Raw genomic sequence first — 9,082 nt, forward strand, 5'->3', positions numbered from 1 at the left:
TTCCCAGATGGTACAGTGGACACGTGTGACTCCTGTGATTAAAGCATCTTTCTTTCAGCTTAACGAGTGAACCATCAGCTGACTGACATGACTGACTTTAATTATGCATAAAATCATCACATTCTCTGTAAGATTAAGCTCAGCTATTGAACGGCGAATATTTTGAAGTAAAGGCTTTAAAACCAAGTTAGTACAAACATCACTAATGTCACATAACTTTCCCGACATGTTGCCAACAGTAATGTTTTAATGTTCTTCATTATAAAAACATTTGCACATAAATAAGTGACATAATATTCAGTACTTACTTCTGAAAGTTTACTCTTCGTCCGCTCTGCTAATTATCCACACCACCGCCGAGCTATGAAGTCTGGGATATGTTGGGCCATGAAGGTTACACCGACCCATCCTTAAAATTCAGGGAAATTAAGGACGCATTTGAGGGCCGCATTTCGAGCAGCCTTTGAATTGGGACAGTCTTCGTCGTGTCGCTGTGACGTAATCGGCCTTAAAATGCGGCCTTTAAGGCTGCAGACCCCAAATCCGGTCATTGGTACTTCCTGGCTTGTGTAGTTACTAGGTAATAAAAGCTCAACACTGCCCCTAGCGTCCTGGAGCACTTCCTTTGTGTTTTGTATTTTGCACGTGTTTTGTATTTTGCACGCGTTTTGTATTTTGTACGTGTTTTGTATTTTGCACGTGTTTTGTATTTTGTACGTGTTTTGTATTTTGCACGTGTTTTGTATTTTGTACGTGTTTTGTATTTTGTACGTGTTTTGTATTTTGTAAGTGTTTTGGAGCTTGCATGTGTTTTGGAGTTTGTAAGTGTTTTGGAGTTTGTAAGTGTTTTGGATTTTGTAAGTGTTTTGGAGTTTGTACGTGCTTTGTCTCTAGGGGCCACCGTACTATGGCAACCTCATCCGAGCCTTTTCGATGTGGCCTCACAAAATTATCACGACCACAACAACCGTGAAAATAGTTGGATCTACACTGCTGCTCAATCACAGCTGCCTGATCAATGTTTTTCATTAACAATTTAGCAAAGTTGATGGTGGTGGTGTGCGTGTCTGTGTGAGTGAAAGACAGAGAGGGAGAGCGAGCGACAGAATTTCTGTTATAACCTTCATTTTATGGATGCACAGTGTGAGCACTCAGGTCGCATCAGAGCATTGGGTCGTATAGTGTGAGACCCTGCATCGTCACCTGCGAACTTCAAACCCCTGCGAGTCAATCGTACAGTTTGAGCAGGAGCTGAATCGCGCGACTGGGGAAAAAAAAAAAAAAAAAAAAGAATATCGCACAGTGTCTGCCCAGCATTAGAAAGGTATAGTGATGATCCACAACTATTTTCAGTTGCGGATGATATTTAATTGTGTTGTGGTTTGCAGTGTTTTGTGTTATTTCACTTTAAATTTGTTTAAAAGGAAAAAGCTGAAAATTTAAATAGTAATAGAAATGTGAATAGTTGTTTTTTGTAATATTACATTTTATGTGGAGTGCATAAATAAAAGTATATTTACGTTGGCCCCTAGAGACAAAACACATAAAAACTCCAAAACACATAAAAACTCAGAAGAACGTAAAAACAATACACATATGCTTTCAATTGTGTAATTTAAGTGATCTAGGTAGCTCTGTTTTGGAAGTTCAGTTAACGCAATAAATGTGTTTTGGAGTTTGTACGTGCTTTGTCTCTTGGGGCCACCGCATATATTTAATATATAAACATATCTAAATAAATCCACTCTTTTTTTACATTAGTAATTCCTTTTGTGCATAATTTTATATTGTTGTTAATAATAAATTAATTAAAGCAACAAAACAACCTGAAGAGCCGGTTCGGAGCCGTAAGAGCCGGTTCTCTAAAAAAAAATCCCATCACTAGAGGCGAGGCCGAGTAACGTTCCGTAGAGACAAAAGTGGACGAAAGAGAGGCAAACTTGCGGCTCCACAAGTATAATTATAACGTAACATATAACTATATATAGATATAAACGATATTGTCACATCTTATATCTCGTATGAAAATATATCGATATTTTTAAAAAACTCGATATATCGCCCAGCCCTATTAGTAATGTTAATAAACATATATATAGAGCCTATATATAACCTAAAAGGCTAGTAAGGTAAGATAAGAAATGTATACTTTATCTTAAAATTTGGGAATTATTTTCTTTAAAAAAAATAAAAATTAAACAATCCTAAATCTAATATCTAATATAATTGGCATTAAAAGGCTGTTTTATGGCCTGTATAGATTTTTGGGTTTGAGAATTGAGGTCAAAAATGTCTCCTTTTATAACAAACATATTCAACCCTTGTACTCTGCAATATGGCAGCTGCTTAAGCCGAGACGTGTACAATGAGTTGAGCATACTTATAGTTAAGGGTTCTGTTTACTGCAATATTACAGTTTTAAAACATCAGGTGCTGCCTTATAATAACCATCCAAACCTTTTATTTGCCAGTTAGGAAACAATATTATCAACTCATTGTTTTTTTTAATGTTACTAAGTTTTTTAATGTTTTTAAAAAGTTTTAAATGGCTCTCAGAAACAGTTGTGATTGTAAAGTAGTCCCTTGTACATTCACTTTCACTCACCTTTGGGTCAGCAAGAGCATTGATGACATTTCCCAGGGCGAGGAGTGAACGGTTGATGTTAGCGCCTTCTCGTAAGCGTGCCCCTTTAGCGTTGGTGGCACTGGCTCTCTCTGAGCCTGCCAAGTCAATCAGGCTCATTTTGGCAACACATACATTATGATTGAGGCTTGCAGTTTTGTCCTGCTGTCTCAAATATATCTGGAGGAAAACAATAGAACAAAGTTCATTCAAGGTTATCAAAAACTAAAGTCTGATACACTGTTACATGATTGGAGCGATAAGGAGTCTTTAAAAAAACGTAACTTTTCTATTTATATTTAACATTAGTATTTATATCTTAATTTATTGATGATTTCTGGTCATTTAGCTTACCTGAAATACAGCATGGGAACGAGAAGAGGTGGCGTTCATATCAGTCGGGTGCTGTGTCCTGTTTCGATTGCCAGAATCCAAAGCCTCGAGAATCTGCTCTGCAGATTTGGGCTGTCGGTAAAAACAAAAACAAAGACGTGAACATACACAGGACGCCACACAGGGAAAAATAACTTGCAGTGCACTGCCATCAAAATACATTTCGCACAGCAGCAATCATGATACGACAATTAAGTGAAACGCAGTCTAATACTGCAAGATAATCTGTGATACATCATATCTGCCCCTGACGAAATAAAACATACACCTAAACATGCTTTTATTCAGACATTTACATTTTTTTCCACGTGTTTCTGTGCAATATCATTATTTCTCAGTCTTAATAATGAGGCAATTCATTTAATTAGCTACGTGATTTGCTTTCCCCTGCCTTTATCCCCTGTGAGTTCCTTCTTCTGCAACATGAGTTAAATTCCTCATTCATTTGATAAGCACCATCTCAAGTAGTCATGAAGTAGTGATTCTGGTTAGTCACATTGGCAGAGGAATCTATTTAAAGAACCAGCCTGCTCAAATAAAAATATATAAAATATATTATGGTATATAATATAATGTGTAACACAATATAATAATTATACATTACAAGAGCAAGTGCTATGATATATTTCCCTATATGGAACCGCCACTGAGCAATTCTGGAGAACAATTTTAATGAAAGCAGTAGTTTTACTGATTTGCAAGTTTCTGGTTAAATGGAAAGATAGTTGAACAAACAGAAGTTAATCTTTACAACTGCTGACATCACAAAGTGCAAATTTAAATTTGTTTTCTCCCATATTTATTTCATTAAAAAAAAAAGAAAAAAAGACAATTATTATTATTTTTTCCAACCTGCTCCTGCCCAAGATGAGCTACACAGGTTTAATGCTTATTATACAATGAGCTAGCACCACCTGCTTTTACCCAAATATTGCTCACTTTCATGCAGTTTTTTAATGTTTTTAAAAGGACGGGCATTTTTCAACAGAAGTGCATGCATGGAAGTGTTTTTGTGTGTGTTTATTTTAATAATAGATGGTAGTACTGACCTTATGCAGTGTGAGGCCTTGTACAACCACTCCTTTAGAACTGTCCTCCCTGACTGCAAGAGGTCCTGCATTAGCCAACAAATCTCTGATCTGTTCATTGTAAACCTGTGAACACGTGCAAATACAACAAAACACTATGAAACCACACAAAGACAAAAATGTATGGTCAGGTAAAAGCTTGCAGACACAATGATACTGCAAGGTGTAGAAATCATGAATGCGTACCTGCTGCGATACCTTTACATACAAGCAGTGTAGGTTGAGAACACATTTTACAACTTAAAGTCTTCTGTACAAGTCTGACTATCCAGACTTGACACAGTGATGTTGCACAAACAAACAACGTAAGAAACAACATTCCATAAACAACAAGGAGAATAAAGCAAAGCAAAAATAAAGGTAAAAATAAAGAATCCAATACTCACTTCAAGATATGAAAATGCAACTGCAAACTCCTTCTCCTCCTTGGCGTCATCCATGCGTTTGAAGAGCTCTTTCATTGTGCGGTACATGACCCCAGGGTCATTTTGTGAACCTAACATGGTATGTGTCTTGCCTGCTCCGGTAGCACCATAGGCAAACACTGCAAGTGAAAAAGTAATTAAGAGTTACAGAAAACTCTACAAAAACAGTTTCAGCATAAAGCTTGCTTAGAAAAGAGCATAACCAAACATGTAATGTGAAAAACTTGGAATGTAAGCAATGGAAGTATCAAGTATATCCAAAAGGAGGACTGAACTTACACTATTTAAAAGTCTCAAGCCAGCCTCCAATGTTTAAAATTTTTCTTCCAAGGAAGAAATTTTGTAATTGTTTTTTTTATATGTTCTTGAGCAAACACAGTTTTTCTCTGGACATTCACTGCTTTTTCGTTTATTTTTGGTCCAGTCCTTCCAGCTGACAATTTTCCAAGGAATGTTTTTTTTGTTGTTGTTGTTAACCCACTTAACACCGATTATATGACTCATTCATAAAAAGAGCACCTAACCCAAGGGATGAAACAGTGTTTTCTCAACACATAAGAGAGAACTTTGCACAGTTATAGATGGCATCTTTAGGCACTTTGTCATTTTGACAACACTGAGCATGTACAACCATCTGTAGAACACATTGGAGGCTGTCTCATGGTTTGGGGCTGCATTTCAGCCAGTGGTGCCGGGGATCTTGTTAAAAGTGATGGAATTATGAACGCAGAAAAGTACCATCAAATTTCAACCTACTATGCAAAACCACCTGGAAAGCATTCCATTGGCAACAGCTTCATTTTTCAGCATGACAATAATCTCAAGCCTACAGTCAATTCAGTAAAAGTATACCTGGATCTAAAAACACACAATGGAACACGATCAGTCATGGATTGGCCTCCCCAGAGTCTGGACCTCAACATTATTAAAGCAGTGTAGGATCCCCTTGACGGGGATTGATCTACCAACATCTAAAGAATGTGTTTTGAGAAGCCTGGAGAACTATTCCTGAAGACCACTTTTACTTGGTATACTGTTTTTTTTATAAATATTTACAGATGCTTCGATAAATCACTGCAAATATTTCCCATTATATTAGCAAAGCACAAGGGAATGAGAGGTGGTTTAAGACTTATGCACAGTACAGAACTATACAAAGTAATACTTTCTCAAGCTTTAAATTCACATTAGAGAAATAAATACAATTCTTTTTTCTTTTTTTTGGGCTTAGTCAATTGCACCAAAATATATGGTAAAGAATAACACTCTGCACTCCATTTATCCAGCCCTGGAATAAAATCGTATCTTTGAAGGTCTATCCCCTTCACAGCAGTGAGGGTAATTTGTCGCTAGAGCAGGGCGATATGGCCAAAAATATTTATCACGATATATATTTGAAAATTTGCGATAACGATATAACCGACGATATAATTGATGCGAGACAAAATACAACTCCACAACATTACTAGCGCAAAAAGACAACCTTCCATTTATTTTCACTTAAACAAGAAGCTGGTTTTTATGTACATTAAAGCTTTATAAAAATGTAACAGTGCAAATGCAAATTCCTTGCTGAAAGTTTAACCAAAAGGCAGTTCCAGTAGAAATGGGCTGACATATCCTGAGCATAACCATGTATAATATCCACTGAAGTTAAAAAGAGGTGCTTTGCAACATTAAACTGCAGTGTGCAGTACGTATTTTTCGGACCATAGGGTGCACGGGATTATAAGGCACATTAAGCGAAACAAAGCAGTCAGATAAATCAAACTTTATTAAACTCATTCTTCTTGCTTCCTCCACTTCTGTACCATTGATTTATTAATGTTGAATTCTCTGCAGCTGCTCTATTCCCATGTTGTTGCAGTATATTAATGACTAACCTCGCATTGTGGATGGATCTCAGTTGTTCTCCTGATTGAAGTTTGGTCCGTTTACAGCATCCTGCCATGCGATTGCATTTGTCTCTAACCATGAAGAACCTTCACGTTAACTTTTATAAGTGGAAAAGTGTTAGTGTTCGTCCTCCAGCTTCACTGTTTATGTTATGCTAACATAGCTGTGTCGCTAGCGATCACATAGCACATCATTATATACCAGCTAGCCCAACTTCAGTAACCCTACAAACGTCACTGCTGTTTAGTTTCCTGTCTTCATTTATGTTGGAAGTGATAGCAGAGCTGTACGTTTGATTTTTTTCAGAAATCTCTCAGTCAGAACATGCAATATCATGCTTAGATAACTAGCGAAACTAGCGAGCTAACTTCCGCTAGCTTCCTGCTAACTTCTAACTCCGTTAAATGTAATAACTTTTGTTTTCATGGATGCCTGGAAGTTAAACTTTATAGTTACACCTGATAAAGCAGCAATGCTGATCGTTTTATTAAAGATGAAAGGATTTAGACAGTTTTTAACTCTTAAGTGATGCTGCAGTGTTGTTTGACCTGAAGCATACGGAGTTTAGGACCCAGATTACTCCCAGATTTAAGAGCATCTTAGTCCGACAAATATGACAATAACAACGGCCGCTTGCATGTTCTGCAAAAAAAATGTGCTTTGTTGTGTATCTGACGGACAAACACCAAACCAGTTCCACATCACGGAAGTTGCACCATTTTTACAAACCAATTCTGGTTCATCTGTTTCACTCAACAATCGGCCATGTGCGTATGAAAACAAAGGCACTACGCATGCGCGTTTTACTCCCATTCTATCGCGATATTTCATTTTCCTATCGTTGCCTAACATTATACCGGTATTACCGTGAACGGTATAATATGGCCCAGCCCTATTTGTCGCTGCAGACAGATAAATAACTAGCACACTACAGAACGAGTTAATCAGCTCCACATCTTTTTATAATTGGCAGACATCATGACTAATTCAGACAGACTGTAGCTGCAGCTTGTACTCATTAATTTGTCACCTGTACAGTTGAATCCATTCATCACCCCATCCAGCACTCCTTTAGTGGTGTTCTCAAAAATGTCGACTTGTGTAGCATTCTCGTCAAAGACTAGGTCAAAAACAAACTTCAGGTCTTTGTTAGCCTTCTTATTGATGTTTCTGTTTCGTACTCTTTGTGACCCAAAGCACGACAAGTCCTCTTCTTTGGGGTCAAATATGAGCATGTGGTTATCGACGACCTGGACCACATTTCGACAGTTTTCCCGCTTTTCACTGTCATTGGCCGGCCTCACTCGAACAACAACCTTTACATGGCTGCACACATCACTCGCCATCTTGGTTTCCCTGCAAGGAATGAAGCATTACAAAACAAGACAACAAACAAATAAAATGTTAACTGGATTTCACAATCTTGAAAATATGCTGATAAAATTCAAACATGGTCTGAGGACTTTGAAGGCAGAGTTGAACTTGTTTTATGGTAAGCGAACAGCCTAAAAGTGTTTTCATACAGAATGCCACAGGAATGAGTTCTAAAAACTGGAAACACTTTAGCTTATTTGAACTTCCAGTTCCATCGTCTCAAAGTGCAGACTAAGGTCAGGTCTCACTGTAATTTATAATGTTTCTTGTCTGTTAACTACCAGACAAGCAATATGCACTCTGTGTAGAGCAAGGTTTCAACATTTGAAATCAGAGCAAGTCAAAGCTGTGCAAAGCTTGTGGTCAGAGATCTACATACACTCATCATGACTGTTCTTTTTCTAGAGTGAAATGATTGTACAGGACACATCTTTACCTACTTTAAAAAAAACAAGAATTGGGTGCACATGTTTGAATTTATTTGGGATTTATTTGAATCCAAACAGGGTCAAACATATACATACAGGTTCAAATATATAAATACACCCCCACACTAATATTTGGTAAAATGTCCCTTAGTAAGTTGCACCTCAGATGATTTTGGTAGCCATGCCAGCTTCTGGCATAATTTTGGCTCAATATTTGATCAATCTTCTAGGCAGAAATGGCTTTGGGTAGGCAATTCCACAAGCTTACTGTTTAGTGCTTTATCCATTCCAAAAGCAGTTTTTATGTGTGCTTGGGCTCAGTGTCCTGCTGGAACACCCAACTGTGACCATATTTCAACCATCTAACTGTTTATTTGAGATAAAGTTAAAGAACTTGGAGGTTGTCCTTGTTCTTCATTATTCTCTCCACTTTGTGTAATGTACCAGTATCACTATGAGTGAAAAAAGCCCCAGAGCATGTTGCTACCATTACCATGCTTGACGGTTGGTACAGTGTTTTTAGGATTTATTACCATGACGTGAAATTACCATGGCATTCATGCACATGATGAGTCTATCTAAACCTCTGACCACAACTGTACATAAGGATACTGAAACTTTCACAAAACTAATAACAATAATCTTTAAATAAATAAAAAAAATACAACAAAAACCTACACTTGTGTTTTAAACGTTTTGGGTTAGGGACTGATACTCATGGACATTTTTCAGTGACATTAAAATAAAATAAAGATATATATCTATATCTATATATACACACATACATATATATCGTGGTAATCGGAGCACTAGGTGCGGTGACTGCCAAGCTAGGCGAGTGGCTCCAGCAGATCC

At 37.3% G+C, this 9,082-nt stretch overlaps 1 protein-coding gene across 2 annotated transcripts in view; it reads right to left on the reverse strand.

The window, feature by feature from the left end:
- kif18a (kinesin family member 18A) overlaps positions 1-9,082 on the reverse strand; it is a 36,534-nt gene that overhangs the window by 26,770 nt on the left and 682 nt on the right. For both annotated transcript variants that reach the window (XM_005724264.1, XM_005724263.1), the window contains exons 2-6: positions 7,456-7,781; positions 4,491-4,648; positions 4,066-4,170; positions 2,978-3,088; positions 2,606-2,803 (exon numbers count right to left, since the gene is read on the reverse strand). In XM_005724264.1, coding sequence (XP_005724321.1) covers positions 2,606-2,803; positions 2,978-3,088; positions 4,066-4,170; positions 4,491-4,648; positions 7,456-7,781 — 898 coding nt within the window. The remainder of the gene's footprint in view (positions 1-2,605; positions 2,804-2,977; positions 3,089-4,065; positions 4,171-4,490; positions 4,649-7,455; positions 7,782-9,082) is intronic.

Source organism: Pundamilia nyererei, unplaced genomic scaffold (assembly GCF_000239375.1).
Source record: "Pundamilia nyererei isolate P.nyererei 1_Seehausen unplaced genomic scaffold, PunNye1.0 scaffold00011, whole genome shotgun sequence".
Taxonomy (NCBI): domain Eukaryota; kingdom Metazoa; phylum Chordata; class Actinopteri; order Cichliformes; family Cichlidae; genus Pundamilia; species Pundamilia nyererei.